The sequence below is a fragment of the Saimiri boliviensis genome, chromosome 5, assembly GCF_048565385.1.
Source record: "Saimiri boliviensis isolate mSaiBol1 chromosome 5, mSaiBol1.pri, whole genome shotgun sequence".
NCBI classification, from domain to species: domain Eukaryota; kingdom Metazoa; phylum Chordata; class Mammalia; order Primates; family Cebidae; genus Saimiri; species Saimiri boliviensis.
Window position 1 is genome coordinate 44,306,377 of NC_133453.1, and position 23,257 is coordinate 44,329,633.

The 23,257-nt window shown below is 37.7% G+C and overlaps 1 protein-coding gene across 4 annotated transcripts in view; it reads right to left on the minus strand.

The window, feature by feature from the left end:
- The window catches only part of CCDC150 (coiled-coil domain containing 150), a 94,220-nt gene that overhangs the window by 64,209 nt on the left and 6,754 nt on the right, over positions 1-23,257 (minus strand). For all 4 annotated transcript variants that reach the window (XM_074399326.1, XM_074399327.1, XM_074399325.1 and 1 more), the window contains exons 3-7: positions 13,960-14,180; positions 13,681-13,859; positions 10,923-10,991; positions 3,821-3,937; positions 2,658-2,787 (exon numbers count right to left, since the gene is read on the minus strand). In XM_074399326.1, the coding sequence (XP_074255427.1) occupies positions 2,658-2,787; positions 3,821-3,937; positions 10,923-10,991; positions 13,681-13,859; positions 13,960-14,180 (716 nt within the window). The remainder of the gene's footprint in view (positions 1-2,657; positions 2,788-3,820; positions 3,938-10,922; positions 10,992-13,680; positions 13,860-13,959; positions 14,181-23,257) is intronic.

Sequence of the window (23,257 nt, forward strand, 5' to 3'; positions counted from 1 at the left end):
AATTCCACATAACTATGGTAATAGTAACTTGCTACATTGAAATCACATAGTGAGAAGCTTTAAATTTTTTATGTCTATTTTTTGTAGAGATAAGGAGAACCCAACTATTTCTATCATATTTTTATAGATTAGAAACTGCTATGGAATTATCAAAAAACTAGTCCACAGTCATTTGCAATGGTAAGTGAGGTCTCTGAAGGATGTTATGCTGAGGAGGGGTATGATCAAAAGATATGTGTTAGAGAGATCACTCTAACAAAGGTACAATAAAGGCAAGGAGATGAATTTAGTAGCTGTTAAAGTAACTGACATACGAGTAAATGACAATTCAATAAAGTAATAACAATGAGGACTAACTCTCACTGGTCATGACAACAGAGATGCAGAGGAAAAACAGATATGTGAAACAGTACACAGAGAGCACTTTAGGACTTGGTGGCTTACTGGTGGGGTAAAAGCAACAGATGAGACAAGGAGAACAACTGGCATTCAGACTGGGGCAGCAGGGTGAACAGTGGACTCTTCAGCTACATAGGGAATACAGAGCATGGAGCAGGTATAGAAAGAGTGAAGCACTTAAGTTTTTTGCATGTTTTGACATCTGCAAAGTATCCAAATGTAGACATTTAGTTGACAATAACATACTGGTCTAGAACTCAGGAAGATGACTTCGCATGGGAAAAAAAAGATTGGAAACCACTCAGAGCATATATAATGAAAAGAAAACCAAAGACAGAAAATTGTGGAATGGTTTGGCATTATATACCAGTAGCCAAAAAGTGTAAACTTATCTGAGAGTAATTGCCTTCACAGAAAAATTCAGAGAGATCAGTTTTGTTTCACTTAAATATTCTAAAGCCAGAAATTATAAGACACATAAAACTCACGTTTTATAAAGGATATACCTTTGAAAAACTAGACTTTTTGAATATATGAATCCACAACTCATTAGAATAAACTCTAATTTAAAATACGTGAAGGATAAAAAAGATGAATTATATGACTTTTTTTGGAAAATTCTACTAACCAAAATAAGAATAGAAGTGTTTTACTTGGAAGAACAATTTATTCATTTTAAGTACTATAAATACGTATATAAATGCTTATTGTTAATAAACTTGATTACATTTTTAATCCATTGAAGCAAATATTCAAAGGCATTCCTTTTATTAATGTAGTTCAAGCAACTACTTGTAACTTTAAGTAATAAAATATATGTCAAGTCTGTAATTCAATATTATGCATCTAGTTGGCATCCAGACAGGCTTCCTTTTCCTTGTGTGAGTTTGAAATTGTGTTTTAATTTGAAATTGTGTTTTAATCTTCATTTTTAATGGTCTCACACAAACTCTTTATAAAATTCAAAAATAAAGCATTACTCCAACAAGAAAGTAACATAAAAATTCAGTGGGCCAACTAATATAATAGAAAGATAACTGTTGTAGGCCCAGCTATTCCACTTGCTGTGGGTCTTTGGGTACAGACAGTGTGGATCCTTTTCTATCTTCTACGCAATGTGTGTATCTTCTTATCTTTCTGAAAAGGTTGTTGCAGTGCTCAAATGAGATAATGTGGCAACACCATAAAATGTACATGTATTTTTGTAGGCACACAATTATAGAAAGACAGAAAATTATCCAGGGGCATTGTCAGTGAGAACTTCACACAATAATTTACTACTGTAAGAAAAGGGAATATTTTCTGCTAAAAGCAGTAAGTCAAAACATTGAATAGATTACTCTTGCTCTATTATTTTTTATCATTTCCATTTCCTTTTTGGTATCATCAACCCCCACTACAGCCACAGAGCAGAAAAGGTGAACTGGAGAGAACACTAGACTTGGATTTAGGAGATCCAGGTCTAGGTCTTACTTTGTTCATTTTTTTTCCTTTTGTAACTCTGGGAAATATGGATAGCTTTGAGTACTGAATGAAATAATTTATGTGAAAGCTCAGTGTAAACCATGCTGTATTAGTCACATGAAGCACTGCACTATAACTCTGTGACCTCTGTCATTGAGACTATCTGGAAACTGCTTTACAATAAAGTACTAGCAACAGTGGTAGGATAAAGGGCTGATGGGTTACAAGAAACATGACTGAACACCTTGGGATCAAGTCTAGGCTGTTTCATTTCCTAACTCTGTCACCTTTGAGGACTTATCTATAAAAAGAGGAGATTAATCTAAGCTCTCTTTAAGGTACCTTCCAATTTCCATGTCTACAAATATAGGTTAACCAAAATAGACTGATAACATGAAGAATGGAGAATCTGACGTGACAAATTGACAGAATCAGTAAGTTATCAGGGATTCATGGCCTTACTTATTATTTTATTATCCAATATTCAATCTATTGTTTTACTTTATTGCCAAATATTCAATCTAGATGTCTAGAAACCATTCTCAAGTCCACAAACGAGCTGTAAAAAAACTAAGTAAGGACTTGTCTACAATTAAGAGGGTCAAATCTATTATTAACAACATTCCTTTCTATCTCAGTACTACAGGTAGAAGGGAAATCTGCAATTTTTTACATACAGTACTGTGGGAAATATCAGTAACACTTGCCACTTTAAGAATGTGGGATCTTAAGAGTTTTTCAATGAAATTTCAAAAAACTAACAAGAAGCTGATTTCTAGCATCTAGTTTCATACTTAGATCAGATTTGAGCTGTGAAGTAGCAGTCTCCAACTCTTCTTTTTTTTCCTGTTCCTGGGCCAGTAGTTCTTGAGTGCTCTGCATAGAATCACGTAGAGCAATGCAGTTTTGCTGCAAGATGTGCACCTGAAATTGTATCAGAAAAACTCCTTTTCTGTAAGATAAAGATTTCTAATAAACTGCCTTATACCACATGTGTAAGGCAACATTCCAATCTTAATGTCACTGAGAAGCAACAATAAGTTAGTCTATGTTACAGTTAAAATCTCAATGAAATGCAGTCTTGGAGCAATGCCACCCAATAGAACCTTCTGTGCACTCTCCAATGCAAACAGTACACTAGCCACAAGTGGCTACTGAACACTTGAATGTGTCTAGTGTGTGAAGAAATAAATATTTTATTTAACTGATTTAAATAGCCGTATGTGGCTAATGGCTACCATATTGGCACTGCAAGTTAGAGCAACAAAGGGTCATCTCTAAATTCCTAAAGTAGAATCTTAGTTATAATTTAGTTATGAAGGAAAACCATTGGTTAAAATAAAGATTATATCATCCAAAAAATTATTTTAAAATATGAAAATATGAATTGACTCAGATAGTTAGAATTTAAAGTATGCTAAATTATATGTAGATACTTCCAATAAAAAATATGAAGGTAAACATATCATGTTAAAATAAATAACGATAATTAACAGCAGTATAAACATAGTCCTGATTGTTTTACTTATTGATATCCTTTGCTTCCAGTGTTAGATCAGTTTAGCCTTTATTTTCTATCCATGTCAGACATACACAGCATGAGACCAGGGCAATGGCTTCCAAAATCAATCTCTATAGCAGAAAGTGTATAGTATAAGGCAAAAATATCTTTCCTTAGGAGCCAAGAGTTCACCTCTATAAAGCCTGAGGTAAATTAACCTCTCTGGTCCTTAACTCTCTGATTTATAAATTAAGAGCATTTAATAATGACATTAGGGTCTTTCTTATTTTGCACTAACTTAAAAACAGTAGTAAGATTGCTAACATATTACTAACAAAAAGTAAATATTTTAATAAATCTAGAGGAAATTAGTAAAATGTTAAGTTTGCAGGTAAAATACCAATTTTTGTTTGGTTTCGCGTCCCAATTATACATAAGGAGAGGAATTCTTTCTACCTGTTTTCGTTCTACTTCCACTGTTGATCCCATTTCTTGTATTTTGAGGAGCATGGCTGATCCCGATTTCTCTAAAGATTCCCTAAGGTACTTCTCCTGAGCCAGTTGTCTCCTTAGCTACAAAGCAACACTGCAGTTAAGTAAGACCAACTAAACATCATACTAGTTAAATAAACATCAAAGTTACCTGAGAAGTTTATCAGACATGCCATCTCACCTCCCAACAGTCTTCAATCATTTATGACTACTCAGAAACATGCTTTTATTTCTCCCTGGATTACCTAGGAATACCTCCTAAGGAATGTAGATCAAAATTTATTGCTCTCATCCTCCTATAGTTTAGGTCTGTTTTCCAAATTGGAGGTTAAAACCCATTCGTAAATTGAAAGAAGCACTTAGAAAAAGGGGAAAAAAAGACTAGAAAAAAAATATTAGAGTGCATAGGAAGTAGTAAGGGTAAGTGCTGCTTTGTGAAATGTTTGTGTATATATGTATGTGTGTTGCAGTGTAAAATATATGTCCAACAATGGATTGTCAAAAAAAAGTTTGAAAAACACTAGTAATTCTTTGTGTATTTTCTGTGTTTTTGTATTTTCTGGCTTTATTTTTCAATTCTAATTTTCCTGTATTTTGATTTATCTATATATTTTTTATCCTTCAGCATTATAAATATCTCTCTGAAAACTGTTTTAATTCTGTTTAGAATTTAGAGTCCTAAACAAATAATGAAATAAGCATTAAGTAGCAGACAAAACTGATACTCAAAGAATTTAGGTGCTGTAATATTGTGTTATAATAAGAAAAATATATTTAGTCTCTGCCCCTGGTTCCTGCCACATAGCTCATAAAAACCTTAGAATCACCTCAAGAGTGTCTTTTGTGTGCTAATGAATGATTGGCTGGGGGTGGGGGAAGACAGGTAGCTGTGGTGGGGGCTGGTCCCCAGAAAGACCAAGGCATAATTAGAGGATTGGGACTTCTACCCCTCCTTTCAACCTCTAATGATGAGAAAAGGGCTGTAAGGGAAGCTGATCATCAGTGGCCAATGATTTAATCAATCATGCCTATGTAATGAAGCCTCCATAAAATTCAGAAGAACTGGGTTCAGAGTGCTTCTGGATAGCTGAACACATGGAGGTGCTTAGAGGGTGATGAGCCCCAGAAAGGGCCTGCGCCCCTTCCCACATGCCTTGCCCTGTGCATCTCTTTCAACTGGCTGCTCAACTGTATCCTTTGTAATGTCAAATCACAAATGGGTGTAAATGAAGTGTCCGAATTCTCTGAGCTATTCTAGCAAATACTGAAACTTGTGGAGAGGCATCATAGGAACACCAATTTTTTGCAAGTCAGTTAGAGGGACAACTTGGGGCTTGCAATTGGCGTCTAAAGTGGGGGGCAATCTTGTGAGACTGAATCCTCACCTATCTCCAAGTAGATAGTGTCAGGACTCAACTGAATTACAGGACACTCAACTGGTGCCCGTGAAGATCAGAATTTCTTGGTGTGTCATTGGGTGTCAGAACTGTTGTGCTGTGAGGTATATAAGAGTAGAAGAACACACTTTGTTTTTTTTCCCCTATTTTGGAGGCACACTGACCTTATTTCTGTCAATAAATGACTATAAAAGGTTAAGAGTCTCTTTTATCATTAGGTAAAGAGATCCCTTCCAATTGAAACAGGAATTGCAGAGAATGCTATTCCTTTCAAGAAGTGATGTGAAAATGAAAGAACTTCTATTTTAAAACCCCACTGTAGATGACATTAAGAGTACACTCTACCTGTTTTCTAAATTGTACACGTATTTTTTTCCTCTATGGATAATATATTTTATATATATATATTTTTTTTTTGAGACGGAGTTTCTCTCGTTACCCAGGCTGGAGTGCAATGGCACGATCTTGGCTCACTGCAACCTCCGCCTCCTGGGTTCAGGCAATTCTCCTGCCTCAGCCTCCTGAGCAGCTGGGATTACAGGCGCGCACCACCATCCCCAGCTGATTTTTTGTATTTTTAGTAGAGATGAGGTTTCACCATGTTGACCAGGATGGTCTCGATCTCTTGACCTCATGATCCACCCACCTCAGCCTCCCAAAGTGCTGGGATTACAGGCTTGAGCCAGCGCGCCCGACCATATTTTATATTTTTTAAAATGTTTCTTAAAAGTTAAAAAAGGTTAAAAACGTGTTGGGACAAAACTATTACAAGATTGATCATTTTGGAAATGCTCTATAACTTTCTTAATCATATCCTTGATATTTGACATACAGGTTTTTTCCAATTTTTCACTATTCTAAATACTGCTCTCCTGAACATACTTGTGAGTAGGTCTTTCCTTACTTTTCTGATTATTTCCTTAGGACAAATTCCTATAACAAGAATCACTAGGTTAAAGGTACAAATGTTTTTTAAAATTTTTGATACATAGTGTAATTTTCCAATTATTACCTTCCTACCTGTACTATTTGAATAAATCTCATCAGTACTATGTATTAAAATTTGCTTAAATCTCTTCTGATCTAATAAATGAAAACTAACATCTTAATATTTCTGCATTTCTTTGGTTACTATGAGATTAAATATCTTCTAATATACTTATCGGCTCTTTATATATTTAATAAACTTTCAATACTTATCCTTTGCCCCTTGTTTTTTTGGGTATTTTTAGACAATTTTATGGTTTTTTGGTTTTGTTTTTGTTTTTTTTTGGGAAACAGGGTCTCACTGTGTCAGCCAGGCTGACTGAAGTGGTAAAACCATGATTCACTGCAGTCTAGACCTCCCAGGCTCAAGTGATCCTCCCACCTCAGCCTCCTGAGTACCTGGTACTAAAGGAGTGTGCCACCATGCCCAGCTGATTTTAAAAATCTGCTATTGATCCAGGGTCTCACTTTGTTGCCAAGGGTTGTCTCAAACTTCTGGGTTCAAGTGATGCTCCTGCCTTAGCCTCCCAAAATGCTGAGATTACAGGTATGAGCCACTGTGCCTGGCAGTTTTGAGTTTTGGGGGGGTTTTTGGAGACAGGATCTCACTCTGTGGCCTAGGCTGTAGTGCAGTGGCATGATCACTGCAGCCTCAACCTCACAGGCTCAACTGATCCTTCCACCTCAGCCTCCTAAGTAGCTGGGACCACTGGTGTACACCACTGTGCCTGGCTAATTATTTTTTTTTTTTGGTAGAAATGGAGTTTTGCCATGTTGCTCAGGCTGTTAAGTTCTTTAAAAGGGAAAACTATTAACTCTTTGCCTAGTTGTGTTATAATGCCTTATTACAGGGGTCCTCAACCCCCAGAGCCACAGACTGGTACTGCTCTGTGGCTTGTTAGGAACCAGGCCGCAGAGCAGGTGAGCAGTGGGTGAACCAGCCCTACTGCCTGAGCTCTGCCTTCTGTCAGATCAGTGGCAGCAATAGTTTATCATAGGACCGTGAACTCTAATGTGAACTGTGCAAGCAAGGGATCTAGGTTGCGTGCTTCTTATGAGAATCTAACTAATGCCTGATGATTCAAGGTGGAATGGTTTCATCCCAAAACCATTCCCCTCAACTTCCCAATCCAATGGAAAAACTGTCTTCCACAAAAGTGGTCCCTAGTGCCAAAAAGGTTAGGGACTGCTGCTTTATTCGTTTTGCTTTTTATATGTAGAAGTATTCTTATGTGGTCAGATCTACCTATCTTTTTATAATTCTGTTCTTTTTAAGCTTAGAAATTGCGTATTTACTCAATGATATGTTAAACATTACAATCTTATGTAAGAATGAGCCATTTTATTTGTGGTTATATTTTTTCAGATTTTAGTATCAAATTATAATTGTATAGAGTAATCCATTGAATGTAGAATACAGTAGCTTAGTATACTTTTCTAAACTTTGTGTCAAATTATATAATATAATTTATTCAAGATAAATTTATTCCTTGAAAGTTTCAAAATACTCACCCAGGAAATCATCTCATTTAAATTTTAGTTGCATCACTGTCAAATGTGATTCAATCTCTAGTTCATTTGGAATTATTATTTCACTCTTTTAAATTCTGTGTTAATCACCCCTATTATGTATGCTTCAAAGCATTCAGCTAGCCACCTTTGTAAAGAATGGCCACTTTTAAAAACAGACATTTTCCTGTCTTATACATGATATACCTATAATGTGATGTACAAAAGCATATTACAAAAAGAATGCTTTAATACTAAAGTATTTGTTTCTCAAGTACTATTAAGGGCAATCAGTTAATCCATTGAATGTCTATCATACCCAGATTTTGTATCTATCTTATATTTATTATATCTTAGGAAGATAAATACCACACTTCTTCTATCTGTATATAATCCTCTGTCATAAGCTGATTGTGTCCTCTAAAATGCTTACGTTGAAGCCCAACATCTGCTACCACACAAGGAGACTTTATTTGGAGATAGGGCCTTTCAACAGGCGATTAAATTAAAATGAAGCCACTGGGGTGGACCCTAAACCAAACTGACTATATCCTTCTTAGAAGAGATTCAGACACATAAAAACACCAGAGATGGGTATACACAAAGAAAAGAGCATGTGAGGACCCAGTTAGAAGGCGGACACCTTCAAGCCAAGGAGAAAGGCCTCAAGAGAAACCAAATCTGCTAACACCTTGACTTTGGACTTCAAGTCTCCAGAACATATAAATAAATAAATTTCTGTTTACACTACCAAGTCTTTAGGACTTTGTTATGGCAGCCCAGCAAACTAATACACCCTTTCTATTTCACATGCCCTCAGAATGCCCATGTTTGACTAGCGTAGTACTTCTGCACGTCTTTGACAGAGTTTAATCAAAATTCAAGACTTTACCATAGAACCAAGAATTAAGAATAAGACTTTCCTAGTAAAAAATAATGTTAAGTGGCAATCCAAAAGAGAAGGGATTGTCTTTTCAACAAATGGTGCCAGAAACACTGGACATCCATATGCCAAGAAGAAATTCATCTAGATACAGATCTCACACCTTTCATAAAAATTAGCTCAGAACACATCAAAGACCTAAATGTAAAATGAAAACCTACAAAATCTCTTAGAAGATTACACAAAAGAAAATCTAGGTGACTTGGGCTTACTGACTTTTTAGATACAATTCTAAAATTACAATCCACGAAAGAAAAAATTGATATACTGGACTTCATTAAAATTAAAAGTTCCTGTTCTGTGAAAGACAGGTAAAAGCATAAAAAGATAAGCTATATAGTAGGGGAAAATAATTGCATAACACTTCTTTGATAAAGGGCTGGTATCCAAAATATACAAAGAACTCTTAAAACATAACAATAAGAAATAACCCAGTTACAAAATGGGGCAAAAGTCTAACAGATAACTCACCAAAGGAGATATACAGATGGCAAATAAACATTTGAGAAGATGCTCAATGTCATTATATCATTAGGGATTGCAAATCAAACCAAGATACCAGTACACATCTATTGGAATGGCAAAAAATTCAAAACACTGACAAGACCAAATGCTGGTGAGGATATGCAGTAACCATAACTCCTATTCCTTGCTGATGGGCATGAAAAATGATACAGCCACTTTGTAAGACAGGTTGGCAGCTTCATACAAAGCTAAACATAGGCTTACCAGATGATCCAGCAATTACACTCCTAGGTATTATATTTACCCAAAAGAGCTGCAAACTCATGTCTACGTAAGAACCTGCACACAATGTTTATAGCAGCTTTACTCATAATTGCCAAAAGTTGGAAGCAAACAATATGTCCCTGAATAGGTGAATGGATAAACAAATTGTGGCACATACAATAGAATACTGTTCAGCTATACAAAGAAATGAGTTACTGAGCCATGAAAAACCATGAAGGAACTTGAAGCACATATGCTAAAAAAGAAGCCAGTACAAAAAGGCTACATACACACTGTATGATTTCAACAATAACACAACTATAGAGACAAAAAAAAAGATCAGTGGTTGTCAGGGGCTCAGGGGAAGACTTGAGGAGGGACGGGTAGGTGGAGCACAGGGCATTTTCAGGGCAGTGCATCTATTCTGTGTGATTCCATAATGATGAATACATGGCATTATGCATTTGTCAAACCCACAGAACTTTACAGCATGATGAATAGTGAATCTTAACATACTTCACTAAATGAGGGATCAATATTGGCTCATCAAATGTTACAAAAGTACCATAATAATGCAAGATGTTAATAACAGGGAAACTACAGGAGTGGAGAGAAGGGTATACAGGAACTCTGTGTTTTCTGCATCATTTTTCTGTGAACCTGAAACTGCCCTAAAAAGTCTATTAAAATATCTTAAAAATAAACTTAATACATTCTAACTATGAACAATCAAGCTTTTATCAGAAATTACTGGCAAATAAAACACTCAATATAAGACAGTTTTCCAAATACCAATGCTTACCACCTAAGCACTAAAATTTAGAACCTTAAAAATAGTTTTGCATAAGAATTTTCCTTAAAAATATGTCTACTTCTCTATTTTGTATAACAGAATCTTTTAAATATAATTTGACCCACTAGATTTGAACTAACATCAATTATTAATACTATTATGTCACGGAATATTGAGGTTTCAGGCCACTGCCAGAGTATACTGAGTTAGTAACCCTACTGATTCTTCCACTGTTTTCAGCTGCAAATTTTTAGTCCAACAGCTTTTAGCAGCCACCTACTTCATATTTCCCAATCTGCTATCTACTAAAACAAGCTGAAATGAAAGTTTAAGGTAAAATTAGATGAGCAGACTTATTAATAACTTTTTATTTTAAATACAACTTTAGATTAAAAGGCCTTTGCATGAAAGCATCCACTTAACTACAATATAGGGGCAGCCACAAGTGTTAACTATTTTCTTTCTGGCTCACAGAGCATTTATTGTTTATTTCTAGTTTTATGACAGTATTGGGGTAAAAGGAAGTCCTAATGTTATTTAAGAGCAGAAACTTTCACTTGAATTCAATGTGGCATATTTTTAAAGTCTCCCTACTACATAGTCACATATTTCCTTCTTCAACCGTTTCTTTTCATTCTCTCTTTCAGCTTTCTTGATTTCCCTTGTGCAATTCCAAGACCTCCTCCACCCTCTGACTTTTTGTCTTACCTCCTGAATTTTAAGGTTCATTTTACGTTTTGTGGTCTTCAGTTCCTCTTCAATAACGGCTGCATTCTTCTAAAAGTAGAAGGAGAAAGGGTTCTAAATAATCTGAAATGACAGGAAAAAATTGTCTATAGGTAGATTCAGATCAAATCAGGTTTTCTTCTGGCAACCTATACATACATGCCATTTTTAATATGGTTATAACTCTTTGTTATAAGCCTGAAGTAATTATTAACATGAGTTATTTAGCAGGAAGGTTATTTTATTATATATGCATATTATATATACATGATTTCTATAATTTCCTCTTTTTTTTTTTTTTTTTTTTTTGAGACAGAGTTTCGCTCTTGTTACCCAGGCTGGAGTGCAATGGCGCGATCTCGGCTCACTGCAACCTCCGCCTCCTGGGTTCAGGCAATTCTCCTGCCTCAGCCTCCTGAGTAGCTGGGATTACAGGCACGTGCCACCATGCCCAGCTAATTTTTTGTATTTTGAGTAGAGACGGGGTTTCACTATGTTGACCGGGATGGTCTCGATCTCTTGACCTCGTGATCCACCCGCCTCGGCCTCCCAAACTGCTGGGATTACAGGCTTGAGCCACCGCGCCCGGCCTAATTTCCTCTTTTATATCATAAATAGTGATTAATTGCACCCACCTCCTATATAAAATTCAGTAATTAGCGGATAATCTGGTAATCAAAAGACATTTTACTTACAGGGTAAATTCTTAACTTTTTTAAGAAATCTGTTTTTTCCACCTTCAAATATTATTCATGCTTATGAGCTGAGGATGAAAAAGACAGCTTTCCTTACTTATTCTCTTTTTTATTAAGATGAATGGCACCACAATCTCAGATGTAAAACCTGAGAGCCATCTTTGCCTTCCTTACCCTCATCAGTTCCTCCCAGTACCATATTCTAACATATCTTTTTTTTTTAAAGAATACTCTTCTTTCTTTTGAAAATGCCACAACCCTAGATCAGACCCAATTTGGCTCATGCCTCAAATAGTGCCATGGATTCCTAATTGGTTTCCCTGCCTCCAATTTGTCTCCCTATTTTCAATATCCTATAATACTGCTAAATTTGTTTTCCTATTTTCATTATGTCACTTCCATATCAAAAATCTTAATCTTTCAAGTAGTTGGGGTCGATCCTATGGGGAGTGCTGTCTTAAAAGGATCAACCCCAACTACTAATTATTATTGATTTTGAGCTGCTCTATAATGTCATTGCTAGCTAATATCCAACTTATTTCCCACAAACAAATCCTCACTCTTGAAAACCTAGTTAATACATTTCCCCTAGCTGCACCCAGTAGAAACATCTGGGTTCAAACCTGAGTAACAAGAAGATGACAGGCATGTGTGATCTTAGACAAGTGATTTCTCCTAGGGACCCAGTACTATCATTGTTAAAAAAATAGGTACAGTAATATCCTACTTCCCAAGGTTTTGCAAAGATTAAACAAAATAACACGTTGGCCACTGATTAGGTTGTCTAGCCCGTGAAGGGAGAACAACATTGTCAGTTTCTTTTCCAAGGAGTCCTTATTCTTTGCTGCCTCTGCATATGCTCCTTGAAATTTCCTCACCCCTATACTTTGCTTCTAAAGGTCCTATCCCTTTCCTGAAGCCTACCTAATCTATTCTAGATAGGGCATCCTCACCCTCTCAAACATGTCTGAACACAAAGCCCTTACTCGGCAATATTCACTTTTTGTCTTATACTATACTGTAACATTTCCTATACAGGTATTGATCGACTATAACCTATGCAACTTACAACCATTAGACTTTATGACCACAATCGCTAGCCACGACTGCTCCGCGTCTGGCAGTGTAAACGTTACCCAGCTGGGCGTACGACAGTGCAGACCAGCTTCCGGCAGCACTACCATCTCCACGTGCACCATTTCAACTGTTATCCCAGACTTGGTACAGCAATTTGTGTTTTGTGTCTTGGATATTTTTCATCAAACCCCTTCCAAGATATCTACCAAGAGGAATTGCCAATAAAATGTTTTGTACATGTTTATATATTTTGATATGTTTTGCAATTGGGAAAATGTTTCCTATGGTATTTTTTATACCTGTATTTTGTATTTTTGTATGCACCTGTATTTTGCTATTTTGTATGTTTTGCAAATATTAAACCAGTTGTAGGTAATGCAGTGTTTTACTTAAATTTGACGAATGTAAAAATAAGAAACAAAATGATGTAGAGATGATACAAATGGCATAAAATGAACAAATTATGATATATAACAATAATGAAAGAAAATTATGATAAACTATGACTTAAAGATTTTTATAACATCATTTCACAGTACTATACATATAGCCTACTCAACTTACTACCAAATTGTGTTACGACCGGTCTGTCGGAACCAATCGTGGTCATAAGTCGAGCACTAGCTGTACTCCTATTTTTCCCTTATTGAATTTTTCATACTGTGGCTTGTTCTCCCAATGAGCATAAGAGTTCCTCCTGAAGAGCACAGGCTCTATCTCATACCTCTGGACCCTTACCATCACTTGTATGGGGTAAGTGTTATATAAATAATCAATCACAGACAGCCCACAGTGGTTTAGGTTATCAATGCAAATGTCATAGGCCAAGAGTCCTCGAATCAACATGCCAAATGTCAAATGCCGAGAATCTTCATATCAACATCACCTATTTTTAAAAGTCAGTGTCATAGGTCTGTCACCTCCTCCAGCTACATAACAGTGCGTACTTCAGGACTCTAGACTCAAACCTTTGTTTGTGAGGCAATCTCCAGAGTGGCAGTCAACCTTTGCACCTCATCTTGTGCCTTGTCTTCTTCCTCTTTTACAGCTCTCAGTTGCTGGCGCAAATTCATAACTTCGAGATGCAATAGCTTCAGGTCCTTAGAATGCTCGTCCTGTATTGCATTCAGTCGATCTTTCAGAAAAGCTACCAGACAGCACGGGAGGGTCATCAAGCAATAGAAAGTCAGTAAAGGAAATCAAGCACCTACACAGGACCAAGTTTCTGATGATTCTTATCTCTATACCTGTTTTCTGAGGATTCAAGTCCTTTTCAGTTTGCAGGCGAAAGATGTTCATCTTCAAGGACTGAATGAGGCTTTCAAGACGGCACATTCGATTTACCAGAAACTCACAGTTCTTCCATAAAATGTCAGTTTTTCCTGCACAAATTACTTCATTTTGGATAGGACTAATGACTTTCTGGCTCTCCACGTCTTCTAAACAGCTTGGAGTTTCCAACTGGCCTCTGGACAAAGATCCCAATATAACAATATTATGTAACGCAATTTCTACTACAGTAATCCCAACAATTGAGTCAATGTAACATTTCCAGTAAGAATAACTGGAGAGTGACATCACCAACATGGCAGGTCTCTGACTCTCCATGTAGGGACACACTAAATAAACATCTATACACAGATCTATTCCCTCTGAGACAAAGTCAGAAACAAGTTGAGGGACTCTTCTGTCAACTTCTGGCAACTGAGAAAATACTCACACTGACTAGGTAGGAAAAGCTGAGACACACTCAGGCCCAAACCCCACCTCAGGCACTGTAGGAAGGCAACCCCAACACCCACCCTCTCCCTGAGGAGAGAAGGGTTTGGACCACATAATTAGAGCCCTAACTCTTGAGATTTCCCACAGTGTGGCTCTTGATTCACCTGACTCTAGGGGCAGAAGGGATTAGGCACACATGAGTCTCCCTAGACCATGGAACAAAGAGGTGATTATACATGGGTGTGTAAGCATTTACAGAGGCTTCATCCCCCAGGATCAGGGTAGAGAAGGGACTAAAACTCAAAGCTCCCAGTTTCTGTTTGGAAGAGGTTTGCCAGTGTACTCTGTCAACTGCTGCTGTTAAGAGTTGAGCTTCATACAAGCCTGCACCAGAGAATCAACTGGGCTGACAAACAGTAACCTTTGGCAGCCTGAAAGAGAGCTTGGCAGCCCACAAACCTATTCCCCTGGCTCATTCCATCAATAACTCCACTCTACCAATTCCTCCTGGAAAAAGTTTTTCCATGCATCAAGTGCCCCAACTTTTAAAACTTCTACTTGAGGGACTGCATCCTAAATATCCTAGCTCTAGGGGTAGAAAGGATTAGGAATACAAGACTCTCATATGAGACTCACAGCTTGCAATACCAGGAGGTGGTTTTAAACAGGAGTGTAAGCAGTTCCAGGGATTACACCTCTTGGAAGCAGTGAAGAGAAAGTGCTAAAACACACATTTTGTTTTTGTCTAAAAAGGATTTCTCTGTACATTCTTCCAGTGAATAATTGATGGTCTGGCTTCTGACTAACTTACATCAGGGAGTTAATGGGGCAGGCAAACAATACACCTCCGGCAGACTAAATGAGAGCTTGGTACTTGCCAAGACTTCTCCCCTAGCTTGCCCCAGTGATAACCCCAAGTCTACAGAAGCTTCCTATATGTAGTTTGTCCACTCATCAAGTGTCATAACTTCTACAGCTCTCATACAAGGACTACCTCCTTAGACATCCAGCTCTGGGAGCTGATTTGGCTATGCAGTTCCAATTATCTTTAGGTCACAGAAAACAAAGAGGTAGATATACAATGGGCCCACTTCCAGTGGCCATATCCTCAGAAGACGCAGTCTGAATGACAGTACTACAGGTATTTACCACAGAGCTTCTCCCTGGCTTAAGGAGAGAAAAATGCCTGCCTTTGTGCAGATAGATAATGCCTGCTTTAGTGCAATAAGGGATAAATGCCTACTCTCAGCTTTACCCTGAGGACAGAAGGAACTGGAACATGCATCTAACACCCCAGCATTTTTAGCTGCATCTAGAGAGCATGGCTTCTGTCTTACCGCTCTCATGGTACTAACAAGACTTGGCACATCTTAATCTTCTGGGGCCACCAAAAATAGAGAGATCAGATTGTACAAATACAGAGATTTGAGAGATGTATTAAAATTTCTGGGGCCGGGCGCGGTGGCTCAAGCCTGTAATCCCAGAACTTTGGGAGGCCGAGGTGGGTGGATTACAAGGTCGAGAGATCGAGACCAACCTGGTCAACATGGTGAAATCCCGTCTCTACTAAAAATACAAAAAATTAGCTGGGCATGGTGGTGCATGCCTATAATCCCAGCTACTCAGGAGGCTGAGGCAGGAGAATTGCCTGAACCCAGGAGGCGGAGGTTGCGGTGAGCCGAGATCGCGCCATTGCACTCCAGCCTGGGTAACGAGCGAAACTCCGTCTCAAAAATAAATAAATAAATAAATAATAAATGAATAAATAAAATAAAATAAAATTTCTGGCTGTATGAATTGGTAAGATCTCCTACACGAGGGCCAGTTTGACAAGACTAGGAGAGGTTACTGTCTTACTCAATCCACAGAAATCAACAGAGTTAAAAAAAAAAAAACTGAAGACATAGGAAAATGTTCCAAATAAAAGAACAAGATAAATATCCAGAAACCAATCCTACTGAAATGGAAATATGTGGTTTATACAAGAAGGAATTCAAAATAATGGTCATAAAGATGTTCACCAAGGTCAGGAAAATAATGCAAGAACAAACAGAATTTCAACAAAAGAGAGTAAGAAAGTATAAAAAAGTACCCAACAAATCATATAGTGAAGAATACTATAATAGAACTGAAAAAATTCAATAAGGGGCTCAAAGACAGACTATATCAAGTGGAAGTGAATAAGTAAACCTGACGGCAGGTCACTGAAAATCATCCAACGTGAGGAGCAGAAAGAAAAAATTGAAATGAGTAAAGATAGTTTATGGAACTTATGAGATACTGTCAACAGAACAATATGCCCATGATCAAAAGTGCAGAAGAGAAGGTAAAAGGAATAGAAAACACATTCGAATAAATAACAAAAAAAACTTCCCAAGCCTGGGTAAGGATATAGAAATCCAGATCCAAGAAGCCTAAAGGATGACAAATAAGATGAATTCAGAGTTTCACAGCCCCATACTTAGACACTTAGACAGTTTGGACATTTGTCCCCTCCAAATCTCATGTTAAAAAGTGATTCCCACTGTTGGAGGTAGGGCCTGGTGGGAGTTGTTTGGGTCATGGGGCAGATCACTTATGAGTGGCTTGGTAATGAGTGAGTTCTCACTTTTAGTTCACACAAGAGTTGGTTGTCTAAAGGAGTGTGGCATCTCCTCTTTCTATCACTCCCTCTCTTACCATGTGACTCACCTGCTCCCCCTTTGCCTTCCACCATGATTGTAAGCTTCTTGAGGCCCTCATTAGAAGGTAAACAAATACTGGTGCCATACTTTTATAGCCTGCAGAACTATGAGCCAAATATATGTCCTTTCTTTATAAATTACCCAGCCTCAAATATTCCCTTATAGCAACACAAAATAGACTAACACAGAAAGTTGGTAACAGAGAGACGCATTGATATAAAGATACCTGAAAATGTAAAAGCAGCTTTGGAAATGGGTAATGGGTGGAGATTGGAAGAGTTTGGAGGGCTAAGAAGAACACAGGAAAACAAGGGAAAGTGGAACTTCTTAGAGACTTAAGTGGTTGTAACAAAAATGCTGCTAGATATGTGGACAGAGGACAGGCTGAGGAGGTCTCAGATAAAAATGAGGAAGTTATTGGAAAATAGAGTAAAGGTCACCCATGTGACACCCTAGCAAAGAACTTGGCTACACTGTGTCCATGTCCTAGGGATCTGTGGAAGTTTGGATTTTTTTTTTTTTTTTTTTTTTTTTTTTTTTTTTTTGAGACATTCTTGCTCTGTCTCCAGCTGCCAGGCTGGAGTTCAGTGGCTTGATTTCAGCTCACTGCAACCTCTGCCTCCCGGGTTCAAGCAATTCTCCTGCCTCAGTCTCCTGAGTAGCTTGGACTACAGGTGTGCACCACCATGCCCAGCTAATTTTTGTATTTTAGTAGAGATGGGGAGGGACTACAGGCGCATGACACCATGCCCAGCTAATTTTTGTATTTTAGTAGAGATGGGGTTTCACTATGTTGGCCAGGATAGTCTCAATCGCCTGACCTCATGATCCACCCGCCTTGGCCTGTCAAAGTTCTGGGATTACACGTCAGGGAGTTTGAATTTAAGAGATATGTCCTAAGGTATCCGGCAGAAGAAATCTGTAAGCAGTAAAATGTTTCAAAAGTGACGTGGCTGTTTTTAACAGCTACAATTAGATGCAGGAGCAAAGAAATGGCTTAAGGTTGAAACTTACATTGAAAAGGGAAGTACAGTATAAAAATTTGGAAAATTTACACCCTAGGCATGTGGTAGAGAAAGAAAGAGAATTTTCAGGAAAGGAATTAAAGTGGCATGTGGAGCAACTATTTGCTAGAGAGACTGGCATGACTAAAAGGAAGCCAGATGCTAACAGCCAAGACAATGGGAAAAAGGCTTTGAAGGCATTTCAGAAATCTCTGAAGCAGCCCCTCTTATCACAGTCCCAGAGGCCTAAGATGAAAGAATGATTTAGGGGACTGGGTGTCACTGCCCTGCACCACCTCAGGAGTGTTGCCCAGATCCTAGTTGCTCTAGCTCTCACTATGGCTCAAAGGGCCCCAGATACAACCTAGGTCACTGCTTCAAAGGACATAGGCCAGGCATCCCCAAACTGCGGCCCCCTGAGGCCATTTATCCGGCCCCTCGCCACACTTCAGGAAGGGGCACCTCTTTCATTGGTGGTCAGTGAGAGGAGCACAGTATGTGGCGGCCCTCCAACGGTCTGAGGGACAGTGAACTGGCCCCCTGTGTAAAAAGTTTGGGGATGCCTGACATAGAGGCCATAAGCCTTCGTAGTTTCCATGTGATGCTAAGCTTGCAGGCGTACAGAATGCAAGAATGAAGGAGACTTAGTGGCTTCCGCCTGGATTTCAGAGGATTTTTGAGAAAGCCTGGATGCCATGCAGGAGCTCTCTGCAAAGACTCTGCCCCTGCAGCAGGCTTCTGTTATGGCAGTACTGAAGGGAAATGTGGGGCTGGAGTTCCTACAAACAGTCCTGCCCAGGGGAGCCGTGGGAATGAACCCACCCTCCAGACCTCAGGATAGAGCCACTGGTAGCTTTCACTCTGAGTCTGTAAAAGCCACAGGCACTCAACTTCAACCCTTGAGAGCAGCCATGGAGGCTGCAATCTGCAAAGCCAGAGGGGCAGAGCTGCTCAAAGCCTTGGGAGCCCACCTGGCACATCAGTGTGCCCAGGATGTGGGACACAGAGTCAAAGATTGTTTTGGACCTTTAAAATATGAAAACTGTTGCTCCTTTCTTTTAGGCAATTTCTTCCTTTTGGAATGGGAATGTTTACCCAACGTTTGTACCACATTATATCTTGGAAGTAAATAACTTTCTTTTTGTCTTACAGGTTCATAGGTAGAAATAACTTGAGTCTCAGGTAAGACTTTGGAATTTAGACTTGTGACTTTCGAATTAATGCTGGATTAAGTTAAGCCTTTAGGGGACTACTGAGAAGGGATGAGGGACTATTGAGAAGGGATGATATTTTGCAGTGTGAGAAGGACATGAGATTTGAGGTAAAAGGGTGGAATGATACATTTTGGATATCTGTCCCATCCAAATCTCATGTTGAAATGTGATCTCCCATTGTTGGAGGTAGGACCTGGTGGGAGCTGTTTAGGTCATGGGGGCAGATCCCTCATGAATGCTTGGTGCCCTCCTCATGGTAATGAGTGAGTTCTCACTCTGTTAGTCCATACTGGTTGATTAAAGGACCTGGTACCTCCTCCTCTCTCTCACTCCCTCTCTCACCATGTGACTCACCTGCTCCCCCTTTGCCTTCTACCATGATTGCAAGCTTCCTGAGAACTCACCAGAAGCTGAGTAGTTGCTGACCATGTTTGTACAGCCTGCAGAACTATAAGCCAAATATATCTCTTTATAAATTACCCAGCCGCAAGTATTCCTTCATAGCAATGCAGAATGGACTAACACAGACACATTATCATCAAATTCTCAAAACTTAAAGACAAGGATTTTTAAAAGCATCAAGGGAAAAGTAGCTTGTTACTACAAGAGAACCCATATTAGACTATAAATGAAGTTTTCAACAGAAACCTACTAGGCAAGCAGAAAGTAGAATATATAGTCAAAATCCCAAAAGAAAAATAAAACTGTCAACCAAGAATACTATACTCTATCTTTCAAAATATGAATACAATCCTATCTTTCAAAAATGAAGAGGCAATAAAGACTTTTCCAGACAAACAAAAGGTGAAGAAGTTTATCAACACTACAAGAAAAGCAAAAAATTAAATACTTATTCAAGCTGAAGGAAAAAGGCAATAATTAACAAAAGAAAATACGTGAAAGCATAAAAATCATTAGTAAAAGCAATGTCAACTTCAAATCACTCTAATGCTGTAATAGCAGTGTGTTAATCAATTATATCTCTACTATCAAGGTTAAAAGACAAAACTAATGAAAACAACTACAACTACAATAATTTGCTAAGGGATACACATTATAAAAATATGTAATTTGTGACATTAAGAACATAAATTGTAGGAGCCGGGAGAGGGAAAGTGTGGAGTTTGGATATGTAGTAAAAATTAAATTGTTATTACTTTAAAATGGCCTATTGTGTTTTTTGTAATCTCAGAATAACCACACAACAAATTGTGAACACACTGGATAACCTAGAAGAAAAGAACAAATTCCTAGAAACATGTAACCTACCAAGACTGAATAATAAAGAAACTGAAAATCTGAACACACCAATAAAGAGTAAGAAGATTGAATCAGTAATAAAAAGTTTCCTCCTATCAAATAAACACCCAGTACCAGATGGCATCACTGTAGATTTCTATCAAACATTTAATGAAGAACTAACACCAATTCTTTACAAACTGTCAAAAAATTGAAGAGAAGGGAATACATCAAATTCATTTTACAAGGCCAGCATGACCCTGAAATTAAAGGCAGACGAAGACACTAAAAGAAAAGAAAATTACAGGTCAATATCCCTCAACACAGATGCAAAAATCATCAATAAAACACTAGGAGCTGGGCACGGTGGCTCATATCTGTAATCCCAGCACTATGGGAGGCCAAGGAGGGCAGATCATGAGGTGAGGAGTTCAAGACCACCCTGACCAACATGGTGAAACCTCATCTCTACTAAGAATACAAAAATTAGCCAGGCATGGTGGCATGTGCTTGTAATCCCAGCTACTCAGGAGGCTGAGGCAGGAGACTCACTTGAACCTGGGAGACAGAGGCTGAAGTGAGCCAAGGTAGCATAACTACACTCTAGCCTGGGTGACAGAGTGAGACTCTGTCAAAAGAAAAAAAAAAAACCCACTAGCAAACTATTTTCAACAGTACAGTAAAAGAATAATTCACCATGATCAAATGAGATTTATCCCTGAGATGCAACAACAGTTCAACATGGACAAATCAATAAATGTGATCCACTGTATTAACAGAATGAAGGATAAAAATTATATAATCATCTCAATAGATGCAGAGAAAGCATTTAACAAAATTCAACATTTCATAATAAAAACTCTCACCAAATTAGGTATTGAAGGAATGTACCTCAACCTAATAAAGACCAGATGTGTTAAGTCTACAGGTAACATCATGCTCAATGGTAAGAATTTGAAAGCTTCTGATCAGGACTGAGATAAGGATGCCCACTCTCACCACTTCTATTCAGTATACTGTGGTAAGTCGTAGCCAAAGCTATCAGAAAGGAAAAAGAAATAAAAGACATCCAAACAGGAAAGGAAGAAGTGAAATTCTCTCTTTTTGCTGAAGACATACAAAATCTTATGTACAGAAAACCCTAAAGACTCCACCAAAAAACTATTAGAATAAACTAATTCAGTAAAGTTTCAGAATACAAAATCAGCAAACAAAAATCAGTAGCATTTCTATTCACTAACAATGAACTATCTGAAAAAGAAATTGAGAAAGTAATCCCATTTACAATTACATCAAAAAAATACTCAGGAGTAAGTTTCACCAAGGGGGTGAAAGATCCATACAATAAAAACTCTTAAAAGACTGATTAAAGAAATTAAGGATGACATAAATACAGTAATCACTTATGTAATGACAGGGATACATTCTGAGATATGTGTTGTAAGGCGATTTCGTCGTTGTACAAACATTACAGAGTATATTTACATAAACATAGATGGTATAGCCCATTCCATACCTAGGCTATATCTCCTGGGCTATTAACCAGTATAGTGTGTTACTGTACTGAATACTGTAGGCAAGTGTAACACAATGGTAAGTATTTGTATATCTAAACACAGAAAAGGTGATGCCTTGCACTGCAACACTTCCATGGCTATGACATCACCAGACGATAGGAATTTTTCAGCTCCATTACAACCTTATGGGACCACCATCTAATATAAAGTCTGTCACTGACTGAAATGTCCTTATATGCCACATGACTGTAAACAGAATGACATCCCAGGTTTATGGATTAGAAGAATGAGTACTGTTAAAATGTCCATACTACTCAAAGCCATCTACAGATTCAGTGCAATCACTATTAAAATCCCAATGTCATTCTTTATAGAAATAGAAAAACCTGAAAATTCATATGGAGCCACAAAAGACCCCTGAAATAGCCAAAGCAATCTTGAGCAAAAAGAACAAAGGTGGAGGCATCACATTAGCTAATTCCAAATAGATTACAAACATATAGTATAAAAAGAGCATAGTAGCAGCATAAAAAGACTCACTGTCCAATGAAATAGAATAGCTCAGAAATAAACTCAGGCATTTATGATCAATTGATTTTCAACAAAGATGCCAAGAATACACAATGGGGAAAGGACAGTCTCTTCAATAAAGTATTAGGAAAACTATGCACATATAGAAGAATGAAATTGGACCCTTATTTCACTCCATATACCAGAATCAACTAAAAATGGATTAAAGACAGATGTAAAACATAAAACCTGAAACTAAAACTACTAGAAGAAAACATAAGGGAAAACCTCTTTGACATTGGTCTCAGCAATAATTTCTCGGATATGACTCGCAAAGCACAGGCAAAAAAAGCAAAAACAGACAAATAGGAATGGATCCGACTAAAAGGCTTCTGCACAGCAATGGAAACAATTACAGAGTGAACAGACAACTCACAGTTTAGAAGATATTTGCAAATCATACATCTGATAAAGGGCTAATATTCAAAATATACAAAAACTCAAACTACTCAATAACAAGAAAATAAGTTTATTTTTAAAAATGGGCAAAAAACCAGAATAGACATTTCTCAAATGAAGACATACAAATGGCCAATAGATATATGAAAAAAAAATATTCAACTTCACAAATCATTAGGGAAACACAAATTAAAAA